At 40.8% G+C, this 25,211-nt stretch overlaps 1 protein-coding gene across 1 annotated transcript in view; it reads right to left on the bottom strand.

Moving 5' to 3' along the window:
- Nucleotides 1–23,078, bottom strand: part of LOC128989663 (protein spaetzle 3-like) — a 73,822-nt gene extending 50,744 nt beyond the window's left edge. Inside the window, exon 1 of the mRNA XM_054411631.1 lies at nucleotides 22,456–23,078. Within this exon, the coding sequence (XP_054267606.1) occupies nucleotides 22,456–22,971 (516 nt within the window). The 5' untranslated portion in view covers nucleotides 22,972–23,078. The remainder of the gene's footprint in view (nucleotides 1–22,455) is intronic.
- Between the last annotated feature and the right edge of the window lie 2,133 nt (nucleotides 23,079–25,211).

Raw genomic sequence — 25,211 nt, 5'->3', positions numbered from 1 at the left:
ATATGTCCAATGATTAAACTAAAAAATGTTTTATAGATCCATGAAGCGTAGCCCTAAAGTAGGCCAATAATTGAAAGTTACTTTCCACATCGGTTAACTTAAACGTATTTAAAGTACTACCTCAACCTCACCATTTAACACTTTATTCCGGTTGTCATTTTCAGTATCAAAGGTGCTCTTGTCCATTCCGTGAAACACTGAGAAATAAGGACATTAATGCGTTACCAACAGACATACACACAACAATAAAAAAAAAGCCACGAACTATTGATACATAAACATATAAAGGCGTAAACAATTCATGATGGTTAGCCCAACAAATGTTTTACTCAAATAGGTTATCATTTTCTTAGCATCCCGGGTAAGCTAAGATTTGGAATCCAGACAGAAAAAGCAAAACTTATACAGAGTTAAGACATCACTTAAATTGAATACGGACGGCTCTAATAAATAAGGTGCAACACCAACGATAACTAATTTGTAAACTACAGTGATGTGTTGGTACCTACGTAAAAATGATTCTAGCAGCTACCAACGGTTCTAAGGAAAAGAACCAGTACCTACATAAGAACCTACCTAAGAACTATAGTACATCCGACCAATTAAATACATTAATATCTAGTCCCGAGGTTATTGATCTCTTGCTTTTGGATTTTCTCGTAAAAAGTTATAGCGTAAACTTATCGGTGTCAGTTTGAAAAAAAAACAACCTTACCCAAACAAATTTTTGTTATTTAATAGATTACGCATTCTCTAAACAATGATTAGTATATCTATTAACATTAGAAGGAAATGTGACGAAAATCACACAATGTTGGGGTTTTGGTCATTTGTAATTATATTTCTTAAGTAGGTAGGCCATGTATTCTATGGAAAAGTACCGGTATCAATGATCGTCGTCAAAAAGGTTGTTATGAATAAATATGTAGGCTTACGTACCCAAGATATGAGCTATGGGCTATTGGCTGTATGGTCCAGCGATTGCATCACACGGTGAGTAGAAACAGAAAGTGACACATTGGAAAAGCGAGTTTAGCACTTCCTCTGTTAAACCTCTGTTACAATCGCCCACTGCAGTTGTGATTTTTTACTTTACACTTTACACAACCGCCATTGAAGCGCCGTCAATGAGAGGAAACCTTTTTTGTAAGCTATTGGCGACGATCATTTCAGTGTCCCAGCCCTATGTAACACTAATTCAAGGTCTTCTTTCTGGTTGTCAAAACTCAAGAAACATTTTATACTCAAAGAATTTCTGGTTCCGATTTGGACGATGTCTAGTTATTTAATTTCATTTACGGTTACACTATTAGACTATATTATTGCACTTGCGATTAATTAAATCCGTTGTGTAAGAAACACGTTTTTAATCTCACTTGGTTGGGATTTGCTTTCAAAACGTGATTCGAAATGGTTGCGGTATTTGTAAACAACATTTGTAAACATATCATTGACAGCTAGAAAAAATAATCTTGATCCGAACAGCTGTTCGTTATTTCATAGACGATTATGTGATAAAAATTGAACGAAAATTTGACAAAAATCGCACAAAACTGCATTTTTGAACGTCCATAATTTTATTTATAAAGTAGTGAGGCTATATTTAAATCACTAAAGACACTCTCGCCAATCCAGTGAATACATTAAAATGACTTGGATCTTGATAGGTAGTCTGGTTTTCACGGAGAAGATTGCGTAAAATGCCATCTTGAGTGTTACAGACAAAGGGAAAGAAAGGGGGGAAAGGGAAAGACAGACAGACAGACAGACAGACAGACAGACAGAAATAGAGATAAGACTCGTTTCTGCTTCTTTAATGTATAAAACGTAAAAACAACCTAAAAGTATATAATTCTGAGCAAAGTACAGACAAAACTCTAATTTTATTTATATAGATTTAAAAGGAATTAATGAATCTTAACAGCTGTTTCAATTAAACAAGTTGGTTCTGTTCTATGATGTTCAATAGCATTAAAGTTACAAGGATTACCAACAGGGTGCAGCACTATTATTATTTTTTTAAATTTATGACAACAGCTAATTTGCAACCAAAAGGTGGGTGAGCGTAGCGAACGAACTTCAACCTGGAGGCGAGTTAGCGTAGTGAACGAGCTAACCTGAAGGCAAGTGAGCGCAGCGAACGAGTTCCAACCTAAAGGTGAGTGAGCTTAGAGAACGAACTTCATCCAGGACGTGATTGAGCCATGCGAATATTTATGAAGTTAAACGGGGCAAAGCCCGCGGGTACAGCTAGTTTTAGATATAAGGGTGGATATCCCAGATGTTTTATTCTGTAGCCAATGTTCATTCAAATATAGTTGTGCGAAACACTGTGGACTCAATGACCCGAGTTAAAATACTGCCAATCAATTTTAGCTAGGGTTTGTAAAAATGCCGTGGTTGTTCCAAGCCCACAAAAACTGTAGCTATGTTTGCTCATATTTACACTAATGAATGTTGTATCCAAACGCTAGTATGACTTTCGGAAAACTACACCACCAAACGCCACAGAGATACTTCTCTTTTATGGTGTAGAATCGTCTATGATAGAATCGCCTCCATTTCAGAGACTTTTGGGTAATCGTACTTGTGTTGCTTAAAGACCCCCAAACAATAAACTAAATTCCACAATAATTGCTGTAATTGTGAACAGGTCATACAGTTTAATATGGACTAATTAAAACACTCGAACTCTAACTTTACCATGTATTGAAATACTACATTCAACTTTAGGAAATGTTCTATATTTGGGTTGTCGATATTTTTCAGTAGTACTTACAGGAAGTCATTGAAAACGTTAAGTGGACAGCTCTTAAGTGTGACTGATAAGACTATTACACATGACAGTAACTCTTGTGAAGGCTTCGCAAACAATTTATGAATCATTTTCACTTAACAATATCCGAGTTACGTCTTCGTTAACTTCAAACAGGAATCTCTCCTTGACATTTGATCAAGCTGCGGAATTCTTCATGACGAGAGTTACGCAAGAAAATACACAGCTTAAATGGATCACGTCCTACTCGTTAAAGTTTAATAATAAATTGTTTACCACTAAAACAATTAATTTAGCTTTTACATGGGGTGACTAGACGCAAATTTGATTAGACAAGGTGAAGGAAGTAAACTTAAATATCTTAGCGAAAATAAAATTGAGAGTAAACTGTCATTAATCCGGACCCCATGAATGGACTTCGCTTAATCCGGACAACAATTATACTGTACAGCAGTTTGCAAACTTTACATGCAACTTGGGTGAGGAAACCTCAACAGAAATAATTTGCTAAACTATTTTATACAATAGCACTGATATATTAAAACATTTATTGCAGCTTATGAAATTAACATTTTTCAGAGTCATGATGCATTTCCACACTGAAACTCAAAACACAGAAACATTTTATGAACTTCAATAGGCTACCTTTAATCAAGTTCTTTGTCAATGACTAGGGTCTTTGGAAGATGCCCTTATTTCTTTAACACGCTATACAAGCTGCAATTGTCTAAATATCCCCTTAATTTACCTGTCTAAAAGAGGACAGTTTGGTTCCTCTGGCCAGAATTCCATTTCATTCAATTTGGCTTTCGTGTTAATGAGTTAAAAATTAAAATAAAAAATTACGAAAACAAGCATACATAAATAAATGAGAAATACCTAAAGCTCGGGTTGTGACTGAATGATATCGTGGTGAGCAGGTAGGGTAGTTGGATGATTTGGGAGTTTCACCTAAAATCAGTAATTATCGCCTAACATGTTCTACAATTTTAACTTTTAATACCGTAGTAGATATTCCATGTAGATGATCTTTTTGTAATAAAATATCAGTGAGCCAATAGTGTTCTAAGGTCTTTAATTCGATTTTCTTCCTTAATTTTTGTTACTGAGAAATTTTGAATGGTATTAAGGGAAAGGTGGTGAAGCTAACAACATTATTAAATGTCTGTTTAGCTTGGCTAAACGTTGGAGCATTCAATTGAAATCGGTAATCGACATTATCTCTGTCTTAGATAAATTAAACTGCGATATATTTTTGTTCTGAAATAGGCTGCGATTATAAAATTATAATTAATTGAAAATCTGGATGGATCTACATCGATTAGTTGGGTAGCTGAATGGTTATACTGCTCGCATAGTTATCAAAAGAGCTCAGGTTCGTGAAAATGTTGGAACTCTGACACGAGGCCACAGGTTAAAATACAGTCTGATACTGAAGTATTGTTCCTTGTCCCTACTACCCCAGGCATAGCATCTAGTGCTGGCGACACAGCCCCAGAATCACAGATATAGGGGTCGAGGTCTTCATAAAATAAATGAACTCCCAAAAAATGACACTTGTATATCTATTTCAATTTTTTGTATAACCTAACCTAACCTAACCTAACCCCTATATCTGTGATTTTGATGCATTAGAAGACATGCATTGGAGGCCTGAAGCACGTACAAGGAACATACTTCTGGCTTATAAAGCAACACAGATCACCTCACATACTCATCTTCCATTCACATTTAGCTTAAAATACACACATGTGCGTCCCTGTCTCAAAGTATTGATAATTGAATAATTGAGCGTAAACCCAGTCAAATGTTTAATCGATGATCGTACCATTATGAGTAGCATGTAATAAACTAGATATTCTACTGTAAACAAGTCAGGACCCGCTAGACCACGCCCATGTCTATCATGTGTCATGTGTCATGATACAGTTTATATGCTGCAGGTGTATACAGCACCAGACTGTTACTCATGCTAACATTGTGTCATAAGCGCCCCACTTTGTCATGCTGCCCTGGTTTAGTTTCAATAATGTTTGAGCAATACAAAAACTCTATGTATTAACGTTAGTGGACGCACACGTCAGAGTTTAACTCAAAAAGTTAAGAATCAATGAATGAGAATTGGCCTTTTACTTTCACCCCCTATACATAGTACGTGGAGAAGGTATTGTTTTTGTCAAAATGTTCTAGTTTGAGTTTTTCTGTGGATTTATTCATTTTGCGTCCGCCTGAACCACAAAAATTGGTTGTCAAAGTGATGTGTGCGTGGATGTGAATAGTGGTCCGATTTTGATCACCTTTCTTATGTGGATACTAATCTGTGGTATCTCCAGGTGCTTAGGACGACAACTCCAATTCATACCAATTTCAGTGACAAAACTAGAGCTGTTCAAAATCGGATGTTTACTTTACCATCCAAAGTCAATGTGTTTAGGTTATTGACCAGTAGGAGTTTTATTTTACTACAAACCTAGTGTCACCCTACACAGATACATGTTAAAACATTCACTACATATAGATAAAGAGGCGTAGATAGTAAAGCAAGTTGTGTAGTACTGTATTTGGGTTTATAGCTACTTCACAATGTGTGGAGGCAGCTATATACACCCTCTTGTTGTTGTAGCTTCACACATGGTTGTGATGGCAAAGAGATATAGTCAATCCTACGTATCAGACATTGCAGTATCAAACATCAAGAGTAAAACCACTGACTGTAAACAATAGGAATGGTAGTAGTTATTTGCAACGAGGAAAATAATACGGGAATTAAAAGTTATTGAGGCAATGAAAAAGTGCAGGAATCAGCTATTTCGAATGTTACAATCAGTTCAAAATATACAGTTTTTTGTTTTTGTTTTTGTTTTTTTACTGAAGGGAAATAAGCAGGGAGTTAATCCTCGTCAGTGTTAGTTCTAGAACTTTTAGTTAACGAAGACAACACTTCATCTTCAAAATGCTGACAAATGTTTTAACTGCTCAATTAAAATTCAATCGATCTCAGAAACATTTATCAAGTTTTGCACTCATTTAACTATTTGATTTATTTCTGTAGGCTCTTGCTTTTAAATGACCCAGGCCCATTATTGTACAGGCAGGATTGTTAGGTTCAACTTTCTTTTGGGGAGGGTCCGTACCCTCACAAACATTGCACTGCTCTACTCATCTGTGCACATTCGTTATAATTTTTTTGTGAAAATGTTGTTTTTCAAGCTGAATACTGTATGAGTATGCATATGTATGGAGTACGGATAGGTGGATAACTGACTGAGATGCCTCGTGTAGCTTATATATATATATATATATATATATATATATATATAACTGTGATCAGCTAGGCTTGACGCCAGGACCAATGATTACAATATGATCAATGGTCTAGTGTCTAGTGTCGAACCATAAAAATACAGTACTGTCCTTTCTCATGATCGAACCGAATACCGATTCTTCGGCTAGCACTCTATACCACTCAGCTTCTACAGACATTATTATTCGAAAAAAATGGTGATGCAATTACAGAATGTCCTTAAACATGGTTAGGAAAGCCTCAGGTATTATGAACCACCTCCTGGCAATATTGACTAAGTTTCCTAGACACTAATGCATTTTTGATCGTTCCACGTATCAGCCTTCAGCGATCTGTCTCCGGTCGTGCTGATTAAGTTGTAATGAAGGCGGAGGAATCTATCCTTCACCACTTGTTCCGCCTTGACAGTTGCTGATTTGTTGAGTTTCTTGGAACGCTGCACAAATTGTGTTGTCACATGTCTCAGTACAAATAGTTTTGTTTGGTTCCTGCGTGTAAGGGAGTGAAGTTTTTCTCGGCGAAATGTTAGTTTGCATAGTATTTTTTTAAAGGTGTATTTGAAAATTCGTATTAAAATGCCCTTCATGGTGATCTTTCTCAATAATTCTTACCATACCTACACATTTAGCAACACCCAAAAACAAATTTGATCCAAAACGTATGCTTGCAATTCGTGGTTTTCATTCCATACACAAATTCAAAATACCTTTCTCATATAACTCGTTATATATCTTTTATAAGTTTTGGTATTTTACAGAGTAATTTGCACCTTATTAAAACGCTCTAGATGCTGTTTTTAATATTAATTCACATGTATATTGGTAATATAAAAAATAATTATATGTTAAGTTACTAAAAGAATATGAGATTAAATGTTGAATATTAGATTGACCACAATACGTTATATATTTAGGACACTTTTTTAAAGCAATTTTTAGCGAAATTGCCTTCGGTTAAGTTATGATAAAATAGCTTATGTTTTGTTTATTTCCGCTATATAACATCGTTGGACAACAATTTACAAACATATAATGTTAAAAAATATAAAAATCAAAGTTTTAACATCACTTTTTCGCAGCCAAGAAAATATTGAATCTCTTCAGATTGCCTTTAGTGTATATCACTTAGTCTTGCCCGTCCTGCCTACAGCAACTGTCCTACAGCCTATGCCATTTGTTCTATAGCAATGGTGGCTTACGGTTACCTAAAACCTTTAGCATCTTTCCTACGGCATGCAGTACCTTCCCTACACCCTATATAACTTGCCCTATAACTCATACCTTTTCCAAAGCCTTTAGTACCTTACCTACAACATACAGCACCCGCACTGTAGCTTATGGCAGCCTGTAGCCTGTACAAAGTGCCACACTGTAGCCTATGGCAGCATGTAGCCTGTACAAAGTGCCACACTGTCGACGGCAGAACGCTGTACTGCCTCTTTGATCTGGTACTTTATATGCGGGAAGGACGACGTCTGCTAAGTTGCCAACAAAAGATTTATGGCTTCTTCTCAGCTTCTTGACAGATGGGTTGGACGTTTGACTTTTAAGTGTTTGACTATATTAAACCTGAATTTCTCACGATTTTGGCAGGGTTTTGGGGTCGTGTGTAGTAAACTTAACACACACCTAATCCTTTCCACCCTATTGTAAAATGTATGAACAAATCTTAGAACCGAAATATTTTGTGAAATTTACTGTTTGGTTAGTTTATTTATTCAATACTGGGAGGATTAATACGATAATATGTCTTCTGGATTATATTCTTCTGTCTCAAAATGTGAAGCTATTTCAAACGAAAGTATGTTGAGGTAATACATTTCTATCGTCTTTGGCAGAGATTGTTCCGGTTCATGTGTGGGACTTTGATTGTCACTTAACTGAACTTTTTCACCCGGTAAGTATATTTTTAATACATTTTTAATAGCTAAACATTATTCGTATAACAAAAGTTGTACTTATTGTTGCGGGCTTAACGGGTTCTTTACAAATAAAACTTGGCGATTTTATAATAACTATTTATTTACACTAATTATTCTATATTTACAGATATTACAATTACCTAACACCTAACTAACCCTATCTAACCTAGCTAAAGCCTATTCTAATTTACAATGATTCTACTTACAGCTAACCTTTTACAGGATTTATCACTACTTCTGTCACAGCACTGTCACTACACTGTCACTAGTGTCACTACACTGTATCTACACTGTTACTGCCACTAGCACTAGCACTGGTCACTAACACCGACGGGCGCTTGCCGCGACGATTCTCGGAAGGCTCAACTCAACTCAACTGCCGAGTGCCGGAAGACGGTCCCTTATATAAGCTTGCCGTAGAACATTCTAGAGACCCCTAGTAACGTAGACAAAGGTGTTTACAGATCGCCGAGGAAGCTTCTGGTAGAAGGTTCTGGAGCCCCTATTCACGTAGTCCGTTGACATATTTCTATTGTCTGTCACTGGCGCGTTCGTAGAATCCGTGAGACAAACAACCCTTTTGAGACGGCGCCTGGCTATTGTTGCGTGGGGTTCCTGACTTGTAACACTACCCCCTCCTTAAGACTGTTCTGCCCCAGAACAGATTTCTCTCGAAGCTTGAGATCTTCTGGACCAATAATGTCTCCGGTTCCCCATGGGTTGAATACGCAGACCACAATGTCGATGCCAGTGCCCACGAAAAGTTCCTGCACCATTTTTCTTACAATCTTCCATTCCAGTCCGTCATAACCACATCCCAGCCTAGGAATGGCAAGCTTTTTGATTCCAATCCGAAGGAGCTTGTCTCGCAGGTCTTGCAGGCTCTTCTTCAAGGATTCGTAGGAGGGCTTCTTGTTTGACGTCTCCTTCGTTACGAGGTAGAACAAATGCTGCCCATTGCGCTTCAGGTGAAGGGTTGAGCCAATGGTGGGGTTCTGGCGCTCAAGATCTTCGGTCCCTCCAAACTTTGTCCTGAAGACTGTGGCTATACCTCGCGACGCTCTCAGGTCTTCTGCTACGCAGTGTGCCAAGGCATATTCCACTGGCAAGGTGAAGAGGTCCTTGTATAACAACCTCAGTCCCTCATTTCCATGTCTCTCAGGCACGACGTCTCTTTGCTTGGTTGAGAGGTTCCGAACTTGTTGGCCGTGATCTCCTTTGTAGGGTGCAAGCCTGTTAAAATGAACTATTTTTGGTTTGCCATTTGGTTGTTTCTTAATCCTGTAGATGACGTCATTTAAACGGGAAATAACTTCATAGGGTCCCTCCCATGAGTTCTGGAGTTTGGGTGAATAACCACGACGCCTTCGGGGATTATGTAGCCACACGAGATCACCAAGTGTGAACCCTCCTTTCTCGGCCTTCACGTCGTACCTCTCCTTCATCCTGTCACTTGCTCCAGATATGTTGCGACGAACCTTCTCGTGTATCTCGTCCATCCTCTTCCGCAGATCCGATACGTAGTCCTCGCCAACCACACATTCATCCGGCTTCAATCCATACTGCAGATCGCATGGAAGACGTAGCTCACGCCCGAAAACTACGTTGGCTGGAGTCTGGCCGGTGGTTTCGTTGACAGAACTCCTATAAGCAAGTAGGAACAGGTGCAGGTATTGGTCCCAGTCCCGCTGATGTTCGGAGACAACCTTTGAAAGATACCTTCCCATCGTCCTGTTCATGCGTTCTACCATGCCATCTGACTGTGGATGAAGAGGTGTTGTTCGAGTCTTCCGGATACCAAGAACTTCACACATTCTAGAGAATACCGCTGACTCAAAATTTCTTCCTTGGTCAGAATGAAGTTCGAGCGGGACGCCAAATCGGCTAACCAATTCTTTGATTAATATATCCGCAACTGTTACCGCTTCCTGGTTAGGCAGTGCATAGGCCTCTACCCATTTGCTGAAGTAATCCATTGCAACCAAAATAAATCTATTTCCAGTATCTGACATGGGGAACGGTCCTGCTACGTCAATGGCGATGCGCTCAAACGGGGCACCTACGTTGTATTTCCTCATTGGGGCTTTTCGTTTGTTGACAGGGCCATTTGAAGCTGCGCAGGTCACACACCTTCTGCACCAATCTATTACGTCGTCTTTCTGATTAGCCCAGTAGAAGCGCTCCCTTACTTTCGCAAGTGTACGATGTACCCCTAGATGGCCTCCAGAAATTCCATCGTGTACTTCTCTTAGCACTTCGGGAACCCTCTTCTTTGGAATTATTAGTTGGAGTTTGCGGTGCCCTCCTTCCTCCGATTCGACGACTCGCTTCAAAACTCCTTCTTCCATTAAAATCGAGTTCCACTGCGCCCAGTAGGTCTTCACATTCTTAGACAATGGAGCAATATCCTGCCACGATGGTCTTCCTTTATTGTCCATCTTCCATTGCATAACGTGTCTTAGGTCGGCGTCTTCCTTCTGGTCCTCTGACATTCTCTTACTATCCCATTCGTCGTCAACGGCGGTCACACGATGAACCGATGCACTTTTGTCTTCCTTGCGTGTGCAGTGCGCGCAGCTGTCCCCGCATGGTCTTCTGGATAGTGCATCTGCGTTCCTGTGGCTTGGCCCCGCACGATGGATTGATTCGAAGTCATACTCCTGTAATCTTTCTGACCATCTTGCAACCTGTCCTTCAGGAGACTTGAATCTCAGCAACCACATCAATGCGGCATGGTCGGTTCTCAGGAGAAACCTTCTTCCATACAGGTACTTATGGAAGTGTTCTATGGACTTAACCACGGCGAGAAGCTCCCTCCTGGTGACACAGTAATTACGCTCAGGTGCTGACAGGACCTTACTGAAGTATCCGATCACATGTTCTTCTCCATCCTGGAGCTGAGAAAGAACTCCTCCAATGGCTGTATTGCTAGCGTCCGTGTCTAATATGAACTTTCCGTCGGATCGTGGGTAGCTCAATATGGGTGCGCTGCATAATTTAGTCTTCAGCTCTTCAAAAGCTTTATCGCAGTCGTTATCCCAAACAAAGGTCCTCTTGTCTTCGGTCAACTTGGTTAGTGGTTTTGCAATATTAGCAAATCCCTTAACAAATTTCCTGTAGTAAGCACACAGCCCGAGGAAGCTTCTAACCTGGTGCTTATCCTGAGGTATTGGCCAATCAGTGATAGCTCTGATCTTCTCCGGATCCACAGACACTCCTTTGTCCGATACGACATGGCCGAGGTAATTGACCTGTTTGCGGAACAAGTTGCACTTCTTGGGGTTCAACTTCAGATTAGCCATCCGAAGTCGCATGAAGACATTCTCCAGGTTCTTCAGGTGGTCTTCGAAGGATTTGCCTAGGACGATAATGTCGTCCAAGTAAACCAGGCATGTCTCCCATGACAATCCCCTGAGGACGTTCTCCATAAGCCTTTCAAAAGTAGCAGGAGCATTACAAAGTCCAAAAGGCAGCACAGTGAATTGCCAAAGTCCTGTCCCAATAGAGAACGCTGTCTTCTCCTTATCCTCAGGAGCGAGCCCGACCTGCCAGTAGCCACTTCTGAGGTCTAAAGTTGAGAATATTCTACATCCGCCCAGAGTGTCGAGTGTGTCATCAATCCTGGGGAGAGGGTAGCTGTCTTTCTTGGTGACATTGTTAAGAAGGCGGTAGTCTACGCAAAATCTCGTTGAGCCGTCCTTCTTTTTCACTAGTACTACAGGTGACACCCAAGGGCTGCTAGAAGGCTCGATAACACCATCCGCTTCCATTTCCTTTATGAATCCCTCGGCTTCGTCACGTTTTGCCAGTGGGAGTCGTCTAGGGGCCTGACGTATGGGTTTTGCATCTCCGGTGTCTATCTTGTGTTGTACTACATTCGTTCTTCCCCTAGGGCCACTTCCGTACTCAAAGACATCTTGCCATCTGGTAACAAAGTCCCTAATTTTTGCACTTTGTTGATGCGTCAGCTCCTTACAGGTGCTCTCCACGAAATCTTCCAGCTCTTTCGGCAATCCATTTGGGGATGGCGGACATGATTTTAGTTGACGCACCACCGAATTAACAGCCACGCAAGTTCCGATCGTTACTCCTCTTTTAATTGTCACAGGAAAACCATTCAAGTTCATCAGCCGCACCGGATTTTCATGTCCTAAGTTAAATAAGGATCTGGCGACAACGACACCACGTCCAAGCTGGGATTCACTGTCACTTCCTGGCTCCAGAAGAACACTTTGTCCACTAGTCCAATCTCCTTCGACAGTAGTTCGAACGATGACTTGGCTGCGTGCTGGTAGCGTTGTGTCTTCAAATAGAAGGACGCGTGCAGAGATATCCTTTCCACGCCGAAGTATGACATCTTCATCTCCGAGAGTCATTAATCCTCTTGACATGTCCAACTTCAATCCAAACTTCACCATTATATCGGTTCCCAAAATCACGTCCTCGTCTATGTCGGCAACAAGTGCGCAGTGTTGAAACACGCAGCCGCCGATGTGAAAGGTAGCAACCGTCTGCCCATAGACCTGAGCCAGCTGACCTGTAGCTGTACGTAGAGACCATGATGTTGGTGAAATATCTTCCGTCGACACCGTGCTTGGATTCAGGATGGTCATAGTCGCCCCGGTGTCCAGAAGACAGCTTTGGAGACGCCCGTTCACCTTTCCGTCGACATAGAAACTGCTCGACTGACTTCCCAGTGAAGCAAATTTAACACTTTTCCTCGGGGCTTTCAAATCGCGGGCTGACGGTTGCCCCTTTCCATCAACCCTCCTTAGTTTTCCTGCTTCGGTTCTGATGTGGTCGAAGGACATTTACTCCGGGGATGTCCTATCTGTCCGCAGCTCCAACAGCGTATCTGCCGGCGACGAGTTTTTAGTGCCTCCAGCACTCTCTTTACTAGCTCCTCGATGTCCAGTGGAGTTGTAGGTTCTGCGTCTGCCACGCGGACTCGAGCCTGGCCCCTCACCGACTGTCGCACAGCCTCGAACTCCAGTGCCTGTGTCAGTGCGTCACTCAGGGTCTTTGGTCTGGCGAGTTTCACTGCCTGTTGAGTCTCAGGTTCACGTAGACCGTCTAGGAATTTATCCACCGCCAAACTCTCGTAGACATCATCCGTGACCGATGGATAGGCGTTTCTCACCAGGCGTGCAATGTCGGCTTCAAACTCCTGAAGTGACTCGCTGGGCTTCTGGATCCGGTTCCGCAGCTGTGATCGATAGAGCTGGTCCATATGTCGATGTCCAAAGCGCATGTCCAATCTTCTTACTAACTCTGCGAAATTCTTCCGCTCCGCCATTGGCATAGCATGCAGAACAGCTAGTGCATCACCCCGTAGTGCAAGGCACAGTGCTGAAGCCTTTGTCTCCTCGGTCCACCCATGAACCATAGCCGCTGTCTCAAAGAGAAGCATGTAGTCCTCCCAGGGAGTTTTGCCATCGAAGTGAGGAACGATGTTCTGAGGGGCAACGGCAGCAATGGTGGGCGCTGGTTTGGAGATCGTATCTAGGGTGTTATCCCGCTGAAGTTCGCTAGTGCTAGCCGATGACGCAGGTGTGAAGCTCCCCGATGCAGCCATCTCCTGCCTAAGCTTATCAACTAACCTATCTTCTAGATTCTTTTCTATACAGTTAACTTTCTCATCGATTTCATTTATTCTACTTTCTAAACTATCAACTTTGCTAGAATATTCACCTAATTTGTTCAGCATTTTTGATTCTACATTTGACATTTTTGTCTCGATGCTAGCTTCTAAGTTTTTGTTATTTTCTGACATTTTTGACTCAATGCTAGCTTCTAGGTTTTTGCTATTTTCTGACATTTTAGACTCGATATTAGCTTCTAGGTTTGACATTTTTGACTCTAATGTTTTGCTATTTTCTGACATTGACTCTAATGTTTTACTATTTTCTGACATTTTTGACTCTAAGTTCTTAAGCATTTTATTCATATCTGATGTTTCAAATAAAACATTTTCTGGGTCTTCACCTGCATCAATTAAAGCTTGTTTAAGGCGTGCCTGAAGGGCTGATTTAGTTCCACTAGTATCAAGATCTCGTTCTTCTAATTCTCTCCTAAGGTTAGCTACTTTTAACTCATCAAGTTTCACACCATTGAAAGCCATTTTTATGCCAAACAATTAAAATAATTTTACAATAAATGATTTTTTTCCTTTGTAAACAAATTTACGACACAAATTACTACTATGTAACGATGACCCTGAATCTTACTAAAATATCTAATACAACTAAAATTAAACTCAATATTTTACAATTAAAATCGCCAAAATAATGCCGCTTTCTGACACCAATTGTTGCGGGCTTAACGGGTTCTTTACAAATAAAACTTGGCGATTTTATAATAACTATTTATTTACACTAATTATTCTATATTTACAGATATTACAATTACCTAACACCTAACTAACCCTATCTAACCTAGCTAAAGCCTATTCTAATTTACAATGATTCTACTTACAGCTAACCTTTTACAGGATTTATCACTACTTCTGTCACAGCACTGTCACTACACTGTCACTAGTGTCACTACACTGTATCTACACTGTTACTGCCACTAGCACTAGCACTGGTCACTAACACTGACGGGCGCTTGCCGCGACGATTCTCGGAAGGCTCAACTCAACTCAACTGCCGAGTGCCGGAAGACGGTCCCTTATATAAGCTTGCCGTAGAACATTCTAGAGACCCCTAGTAACGTAGACAAAGGTGTTTACAGATCGCCGAGGAAGCTTCTGGTAGAAGGTTCTGGAGCCCCTATTCACGTAGTCCGTTGACATATTTCTATTGTCTGTCACTGGCGCGTTCGTAGAATCCGTGAGACAAACAACCCTTTTGAGACGGCGCCTGGCTATTGTTGCGTGGGGTTCCTGACTTGTAACATTATTTATACATAGGCCTACCCGTAGCTATTTCTGAAGATAACCGGTGCTCTTATTACACAATTTTCCAAAGTAAAACATCTTTTATTAAAATTATGAGAAGATACCATTCGTATATACCATGGCAAAAAGTGGTTCGGATTCCACTATAAACTGTAGGCCCCTTAGTTTCCATTAGCTGTATGGGCTATTAATTAACAGCTGTGTCTAAGGATTATGTCGGCCTTAGTCACTAACAAGACTACAAGATCGCGCCACTCATCCCACACTCATCTCCATTCATACTTGGCAGTCTGGTATGTCGCCATTTCAAAGAAAAGTATAAAGTATAAAGTATGTAAGACGTTTTTGAAATGTTATCCTATGGATTGGGATTTGTCATAGCATTACCCTGACAAAGGTGTTACAGGAAACGAATAAATTATCGTAATATTTCCACTACGAATGCTGACCAAAATTTATAAATTATTCTTGCAAATTCCTTTAGTTAAAATGAGCAATGTATTTTCTTATTTGAATTGTTGCAAAATTGCGACCACGTCCTTCGTATATACTGTACTGAAAAACCAAAAGAAACTATACCCATGTATACCGGTATGTATATTTACAATTTATAGTATTTTATTAGGAAACAACACTAAATTGTACGTTTAGCAAATAGTGTACCTAAAATATAATTTATATCCTGACTAGCAAAACATCGCACCTCCAAATGTCAATGCAAGAATCGTTTACAGAAACACGGAAAGGCAAACACTGACAGCAAATATCAAAGTGTTTACTCAAAGCTCGAGGTTGACTTGGCTGTTTGCAATTCGTAGAACAAATTTGAGCGAAGCCTTGATGTAAAGGCGATTAAAGTAATTGTGTCATAGAGTGATGAAATTAGGACAATCTTTGCTTCCGTAGGTAAGGCTATGGACATATTGTGCAATAGGGGGTTTGGTAAAATATCTTTGCAATTTTCCAACTACACTTTTCATAATGTTCTTTTTTATTAAGTACATTTCTCATCTCGAATTATGATTTTACGTTAGATGTACATTACACAGGGATGTATTCCATATCCCCCGATGTTTCCCCCTCCAAAAATTCCGCTACGTATTTTCCCTGACCAACTATTTTCTCCCATAGTTTGTGATCATAAGATTGATATAGTTTATAATATGTTGACCTGCCAAATGGCTTAGTTAAAAAGTTGGTGTATTCACAAACTTCAGTAATTGACACCAGCGTAATCTGTAGGTTGGTCAGTTCAACTACGTTCATTTCCCCTAAAACTGTTTACAGATGGAATATAGATATGGGGTGTCTATATCCATCAATCGGTATATATCGTAACCCAAAAAACCACAGGGCCCATGTATGAAATTAAGATACAGTTTATGTAGCAGATAGATGTAGGAAGTTATGTGTTCATATTTTCATATACAGTACCTTGAATATTCTGTTGTAATTTAGGTTATACCTTTGTATAAGAAACATTTTGAAAATACAGAAAATTTCAGGTAAGATAAACATGGGATGCAAGTTAAAGTTATGTAACTTGGACGAGCCAAGTCGCGAAGAGCAAGTTAGTGAAAGTGTGATCAAAACAGAAATAAGGCCAGTGAGCGGACAAACGCTTAACCTTCGTCTGGACTACCTGACAACGTCATAGACCGGTGTCCGTAACTGTACTGGTACTGTCTAGGGTATAATATGAATGTGGACTACCTGACAACGCCATAGACGGGTGTCCGTAACTGTACTGTCACTGTCTAGGGTATATTATGATTCTGGACGACCTGACAACGTCATAGACCAGTGTCCGTAACTGTACTGTCACTGTGTATGGTATAATATGAGTCTGGACTACCTGACAACGTCATAGACCGGTGTCCGTAACTGTACTGTCACTGTGTTGGGTATAATATGAGTCTGGAAGACCTGACAACGTCATAGACCGGTGTCCGTAACTGAACTAGTACTGTCTAGGGTATAATATGAGTCTGGACTACCTGACAACGCCATAGACGGGTGTCCGTAACTGTACTGTCACTATCTAGGGTATATTATGATTCTGGACGACCTGACAACGTCATAGACCAGTGTCCGTAATTGTACTGTCACTGTGTTGGGTATAATATGAGTCTGGACGACCTGACAACGTCATAGACCGGTGTCCGTAACTGTACTGTCACTGTGTTGGGTATAATATGAGTCTGGATTACCTGACAACGAGGGTGGTGTCCGTAACTGTAAGTTACTGCCGTTACTGGTACTGTCTAGGGTATAATATGAGTCTGGACAACCTGACAACGTCATAGACCAGTGTCCGTAACTGTACTGTCACTATCTAGGGTATATTATGATTCTGGACTACCTGACAACGCCATAGACGGGTGTCCGTAACTGTACTGTCACTGTCTAGGGTATATTATGATTCTGGACGACCTGACAACGTCATAGACCAGTGTCCGTAACTGTACTGTCACTGTGTATGGTATAATATGAGTCTGGACTACCTGACAACGTCATAGACCGGTGTCCGTAACTGTACTGTCACTGTGTTGGGTATAATATGAGTCTGGACGACCTGACAACGTCATAGACCGGTGTCCGTAACTGTACTGGTACTGTCTAGGGTATAATATGAGTCTGGACTACCTGACAACGCCATAGACGGTTGTCCGTAACTGTACTGTCACTATCTAGGGTATATTATGATTCTGGACGACCTGACAACGTCATAGACCAGTGTCCGTAACTGTACTGTCACTGTGTTGGGTATAATATGAGTCTGGACGACCTGACAACGTCATAGACCGGTGTCCGTAACTGTACTGTCACTGTGTTGGGTATAATATGAGTCTGGATTACCTGACAACGAGGGTGGTGTCCGTAACTGTAAGTTACTGCCGTTACTGGTACTGTCTAGGGTATAATATGAGTCTGGACAACCTGACAACGTCATAGACCAGTGTCCGTAACTGTACTGTCACTATCTAGGGTATATTATGATTCTGGACGACCTGACAACGTCATAGACCAGTGTCCGTAACTGTACTGTCACTGTGTTGGGTATAATATGAGTCTGGTCGACCTGACAACGTCATAGACCGGTGCCCGTAACTGTACTGTCACTGTGTATGGTATAATATGAGTCTGGACTACCTGACAACGTCATAGACCGGTGTCCGTAACTGTACTGTCACTGTGTTGGGTATAATATGAGTCTGGATTTCCTGACAACGAGGGCGGTGTCCGTAACTGTAAGTTACTGCCGTTACTGGTACTGTCTAGGGTATAATATGAGTCTGGACTACCTGACAACGCCATAGACAGGTGTCCACTGTCACTATCTAGGGTATATTATGATTCTGGACGACCTGACAACGTCATAGACCAGTGTCCGTAACTGTACTGTCACTGTGTTGGGTATAATATGAGTCTGGACGACCTGACAACGTCAGACCGGTGCCCGTAACTGTACTGCCAATGTGTATGGTATAATATGAGTCTGGACTACCTGACAACGTCATAGACCGGTGTCCGTAACTGTACTGTCACTGTGTATGGTATAATATGAGTCTGGATTACCTGACAACGAGGGCAGTGTCCGTAACTGTAAGTTACTGGTACTGTCTAGGGTATAATATGAGTCTGGACAACCTGACAACGTCATAGACCGGTGTCCGTAACTGTACTGTACTGTCATTGTCTAGGGTATAATATGAGTCTGGACTACCTGACAACGTCATAGACCGGTGTCCGTAACTGTACTGTACTGTCACTGTCTAGGGTATGAGTCTGGATTACCTGACAACGCCATAGACGGGTGTCCGTAACTGTACTGTCACTATCTAGGGTATATTATGATTCTGGACGACCTGACAACGTCATAGACCGGTGTCCGTAACTTTACTGTCACTGTGTTGGGTATAATATGAGTCTGGATTACCTGACAACGAGGGTGGTGTCCGTAACTGTAAGTTACTGCCGTTACTGGTACTGTCTAGGGTATAATATGAGTCTGGACAACCTGACAACGTCATAGACCAGTGTCCGTAACTGTACTGTCACTATCTAGGGTATATTATGATTCTGGACGACCTGACAACGTCATAGACCAGTGTCCGTAACTGTACTGTCACTGTGTTGGGTATAATATGAGTCTGGTCGACCTGACAACGTCATAGACCGGTGCCCGTAACTGTACTGTCACTGAGTTGGGTATAATATGAGTCTGGTCGACCTGACAACGTCATAGACCGGTGCCCGTAACTGTACTGTCACTGTGTATGGTATAATATGAGTCTGGACTACCTGACAACGTCATAGACCGGTGTCCGTAACTGTACTGTCACTTTGTTGGGTATAATATGAGTCTGGATTACCTGACAACGAGGGCGGTGTCCGTAACTGTAAGTTACTGCCGTTACTGGTACTGTCTAGGTTATAATATTAGTCTGGACTACCTGACAACGCCATAGACGGGTGTCCGTAACTGTACTGTCACTATCTAGGGTATATTATGATTCTGGACGACCTGACAACGTCATAGACCGGTGCCCGTAACTGTACTGCCACTGTGTATGGTATAATATGAGTCTGGACTACCTGACAACGTCATAGACCGGTGTCCGTAACTGTACTGTCACTGTGTATGGTATAATATGAGTCTGGATTACCTGACAACGAGGGCGGTGTCCGTCACTGTAAGTTACTGGTACTGTCTAGGGTATAATATGAGTCTGGACAACCTGACAACGTCATAGACCGGTGTCTGTAACTGTACTGTACTGTCACTGTCTAGGGTATAATATGAGTCTGGACGACCTGACAACGTCATAGACCGGGGTCCGTACCTGTAGTGGTATTGTACTGTGGCTGGACTACCTGACAACGTCATTGAATATACAGGTCCAGGTAATATTAGGGTAATCATTTGAAACGAATATGTGTTTTCAATTGTTGTCTTCCCCTATGGAGAAAGTAATAGTTTTCCCATCAGGACGTTGAAAAGTTCAAGTCCTTTTTACCAACTTTCATGAACGTATATCCCTCTCAATTCCCTCAATAACAACTCTGCATTTCGAAAGGAGTACAGTAATTAAAGCTGGGGATTAATTATTTTAGGCGTGGGTTAACTAATACAGCTCATTAACAGACACGGAATAACAACCGGACCTGTTTATTTTGAAACATGTGTTTTCTTATTTTGATTTAACGCCTTATATTTTTCCATTTAGAAAAATGAGCCAACGTTTTATTAAAACCAAGAAGTATGATACACTGAGTCTTTAATATATTATTTTTCCTACAGTCACCCAACAAAGTGGCTTCCTTGTACTGTTTATAGTACAGAAAGCTGCTAATTGCTAATTTGTGTTGCCAGCTGAACCTAAAAACGTGTTTTATAGTGTTTGAAAGACTAATCCTACTAATCCTACTAATATTATAAATGAGAAAGTTTGGATGTATGGATGTATGTTTGTGACAAGTGAACGTGAAAAATACTGGTCGGATTGGGCTGAAATTTGGCATGATGATAGCTCACACTCCCGATCCTACTAATATTATAAATGAGAAAGTTTGGATGTATGGATGTATGGATGTATGTTTGTGACAAGTGAACGCGAAAAATACTGGTCGGATTGGGCTGAAATTTGGCATGATGATAGCTCACACTCCCGATTAACATATAGGCATACTAGCTGTAACCCGCGGGCTTTGCCCCGTTTAACTTCTTAATTTTCAAGATTATCTCGTTCGCATGGCTCAATCACGTCCTGGTTGAAGTTTGTTCGCTACGCTCACTCACCTTTAGGTTGGAGCTCGTTCGCTACGCTCACTCACCTTTAGGTTGGAGCTCGTTCGCTGCGCTCACTTGCCTTCAGGTTAGCTCGTTCGCTACGCTAACTCGCCTCCAGGTTGAAGTTCGTTCGCTACGCTCACTCACCTTTTGGTTGCAAATTAGCTGTTGTCATAAATGTAAAAGAAATAATAGTGCTGCACCCTGTTGGTAATTTTTGTAACTTTAATGCTATTGAACATCACAGAACAGAACCAACTTGTTTAATTGAAACAGCTGTTAAGATTCAATAATTTCATTTCTCATAAGGTTAACATGGGAAACTCCAGAGCCACTGGGGCGGAGCCCGAAAGGATTTTTGAAATAAGAATATGCCTATATGTTAATCGGGAATGTGAGCTATCATCATGCCAAATTTCAGCCCAATCCGACCAGTATTTTTCGCGTTCACTTGTCACAAACATACATCCATACATCCATACATCCATACATCCAAACTTTCTCATTTATAATATTAGTAGGATTCTTATTTCAAAAATCCTTTCGGAATTAATGAATCTTAACAGCTGTTTCAATTAAACAAGTTGGTTCTGTTCTATGATGTTCAGTAGCATTAAAGTTACAAGGATTACCAACAGGGTGCAGCACTATTATTTCTTTTACATTTATGAAAACAGCTAATTTGCAACCAAAAGGTGAGTGAGCGTAGCGAACGAACTTCAACCTGGAGGCGAGTTAAGCGTAGCGAACGAGCTAACCTGAAGGCAAGTGAGCGCAGCGAACGAGCTCCAACCTAAAGGAGAGTGAGCGTAGCGAACGAGCTCCAACCTAAAGGTGAGTGAGCGTAGCGAACAAACTTCAACCAGGACGTGATTGAGCCATGCGAACGAGATAATCTTGAAAATTAAGAAGTTAAACGGGGCAAAGCCCGCGGGTTACAACTAGTTATTTATAATGCTTTATAGTGACTGTAGGAAAAATATAATGTGTAACACTAGTGCAAAAGGCCTGCGAGAAATATAGATAACATAAACATCCCACATAAAAACTTGGTTATCATTTTCTTTTCTCGATAGAGTCTTAAATATCCGTTGTTCTGTTGTCCTATCTAACGTATTTACTGTCCCTCATTGCGGACAATCCAGTACCATTCAATGCGTGATAATTCCGAGTCGTATGACAACTATAATACAGAAATATTTCAACATAACCCAAGCTGTAAGCTTTGTATAGGTTTTACAACGGGAAAAATCTGCAGACATAATGATTTTTAAATAATTTTCTATGATTTTCCTAGCTTTCTTTTAATCCGACTTCGCCACGGCTGATTTAGGACGGATAATCGAAGCCCATTGTGACTGATTGTGTACCTAACAGCCAACCGGTTTATTCCAATGTAATAGCTAAAATGTAACGAATTTGAGTGTTGGCGAGTATGATAACGCAATAATTATTACTGTAGTACTGGAGTTTCATTCAAAATATATTTCGAAACAAATACTTTTAAATATTTACCAAAGTGTTAAAATTTGTGGTGAAATATTAAATTATTTTACATACGTACGTGTCACCAAGTTGTAATTCAAACTGTTTAGTTTATTTAGTTTACTCATAAACTACTATTGCGTATTCCATCCTTAAGCGACATAAAAGTAATTACCTATTTCTCTACGTAGTGCTTTATCTAGCATATGAGTCAAATAGTGATTGACTTATCATGTATTTTTAAACTACTCTATGCAATATATATTGATCAACTCACCGGTATCTGGACGAGAGACCCGTTGTTTATAGTAGGGTAGGAGTACAGTGGCACCACAGGTACACTCCCGTTCTTCACCAGAATGGGACCCTGGATAGGCGTCACGGTCGGGACAGGGTTGTGACGCTGAGAGGGTGGTAGAGCCTCCAGGTCGGGCTCATCGTAGTACTCACCGTCGTCAAAGTCGTCGTCATAGTCTATGACGGCGTGGACGGAGGTTTTGCCAGAGCCGGGGGCACCACTGTTGACCCTCGTGTACCTAGTGTCCTGGTTGTACCCGGAGTACCCAGCCGGCTTGGGGGTGGCTGCCCGCGGGGGTTGGTACGGGGAGAGTGGAGGTCTGGGGGTGCTAAACGTCTGTCTGTTCTGCCTAGGAGGTTCGGGAGGTCTAGGGGGCTGAAGACTCTGAGGAAGATAAGGAGGCACCGAAGGACCCACGGGGTTGTACAAACCGGGAGATCCGAACAACCCCGGGAACCCGGGGAGAAACGGGGAACTGAAGTTGTGGAGCGCCATTTCACTAATCACAACACTGCGCGCACATGCCCTACGACTCGTCGTGTACACTGCGCATAGTGACTGTCGCTCACTGCGCACCGCGGGTCGACGGCGACTGCGCTCTCCACGCTGGACCTTGCTCCACCTGTCTCCCCTCCCTCACTATCTCTCTCACACTTACACAACCCGGTGGCCGATCTCTAAAGAATTGCACAAAATTATACTTATCATAGACCCCTATTAGTCATTCATCGGATCAGGGGCGGCTTTTTGCAACCCATTCATTCTCAGACGTTTCTGGGTCGGAGTTATGAAATGGATAAGTGCTATCCCCGTTCATACACGTACATGTACTCTTTGTTCATTCGTTTGTACTATGACACGTGCTGTTGACTGTGACAACATTTAAATTTGGATGGACCTGAGGTCGACACTGGTGACTTTCAAATGATCAAATATCGCAAGAACCCATGGATGTCACTATAAACTACAGTACATCAATTTATCCAGAACAAAAGACTTCCCACACAAGATATCCCTAAAGAATATGAATAACTCCCAGACAAATTGTACCTCATAAAATATAGCGTAATAATAAATACTAGAGGTCGTCCAGTGGTCGAAACTCGACCAAAAATTACTGACTTCTCTATTTTCACCCCACGCTGTAAATAAAACATGTGATTGTAATTTCTTCCATTTGCTTTGATTTTCTGTTTATATTTTGTTGTTATTTCGTCGCCAACATGGCAACCCATAAAGCCCATGTTATTTTTTGTAATTTCAAATCCAGTTTTTGGGCTTATATTTGAGCCTATTTTGATTTTTAAAGGAATTCTGCACTTCTACAGGAAAATATCTTTCTAAAGGTATGCGTAGATTTTCCCTGCGATGCACATGAGCTGAGAAAAAAGGTTTTAAAGAAACATGCTTGCCTATTAATATATAGATAGATAGCGTATAATAAAATATAATGTAATATTAAATTTATACTTTGTTATTTTTTATGCGTCAAGAATAGAAGTACTCCAAGAGATAGTCTCTCCAAGACATAAATAACAAAAAGGATCCAAATCTGGCCAGACAAACCCTTTCCGAAAAACATCCCTTCAGGACAAAAATTTTGTCTAACCAAATATCCATCCACAAAGAGGTATCTTTAAGACACGACTTTCTTCAGGATATACAATTAATAATTTAGAACAGAAGATTCTCCAGATATATCCTTTCTAGCGCCTGGGTCACTCTAGCTAGAACGTACATCTGATCAGAACAAAATACTCTCCAGGAAAATTCTTTATCAGGCATAAGTACTACAGGGAATAAACCGATCCAGAACACAAATCTGGTCATATAGAAGTCCTCTCCGGAAAAATCCCTTCATCAAATGAGACTAAAAAACATCTGGAGAATTTGGACAATTAGTCAAGAATAGATTCCTCACTAGGAAAAGGTCTAAGAAATAGTGCTATATTCAAGGTCAAGAGCACAATTCCAATCAGAATAAAAGCCCTATCTTTACTGCTATACCTGCAGCTTCCCTGTGTTTTGTAGCCAAACTATGTCCGTCTATAATGTCTCACATTTACCAAATCCTGGATTCATCACCAGAACATTTACATTTAGAACATTTACCTCAAACGCCTATTAAATTTCAATCACGATCGTGGAAGACATCCTGTAAGAGTTCCACTACGTAATCTCCACTTAATCACAGTCCGGCCGAGTTTAGGATACATGCCAAATTTAATCCAAGGGTTATATTTTAATTACACTTAGGTGTTGAAGGTCGTTGTTTATTATCAGCTGACCTTGCATCAGCGCTGCCAACGGCTGTTAATTATCGATTTCCACTGCTCTGATAAGTTCATTAACTTTATCTGATCGCAGTACACACACGACCGACGAGGCGCTGTTTTGTATACATTACCAGCTATGCGGATACTGTATGCTCTGTGTACAGATTGTCTGTTCTGTGCGGAGATTGGCTTGGGTTAGGACATTTTATGCAAAAAAAATATATATATATGTATATAAAAATTGTAAATACAGAATTACTCAGTTACTGGGTTACACCTGAGGCCTGAGGTATGTTTCTTAATAAACTAACATTAGTAAATCATTACATAAATACGAGGGGTGTTCAATAAAGACTGACTGACAGTAGCATACGTGTAAACAAACTAAGTACAATAATTTGTTTTTTTAAAGTTGGTATGACACATTGAAGTATTATCAACAATAAAATCAGCTGTTAA

The sequence above is a fragment of the Macrosteles quadrilineatus genome, unplaced genomic scaffold (genome assembly GCF_028750875.1).
Source record: "Macrosteles quadrilineatus isolate MER2022 unplaced genomic scaffold, UCM_ALF_1.0 Scaffold_3__2_contigs__length_128488019, whole genome shotgun sequence".
NCBI classification, from domain to species: domain Eukaryota; kingdom Metazoa; phylum Arthropoda; class Insecta; order Hemiptera; family Cicadellidae; genus Macrosteles; species Macrosteles quadrilineatus.
Note: the sequence above shows the minus strand (reverse complement) of the source record. Positions and strands in the feature narration are given on the sequence as shown.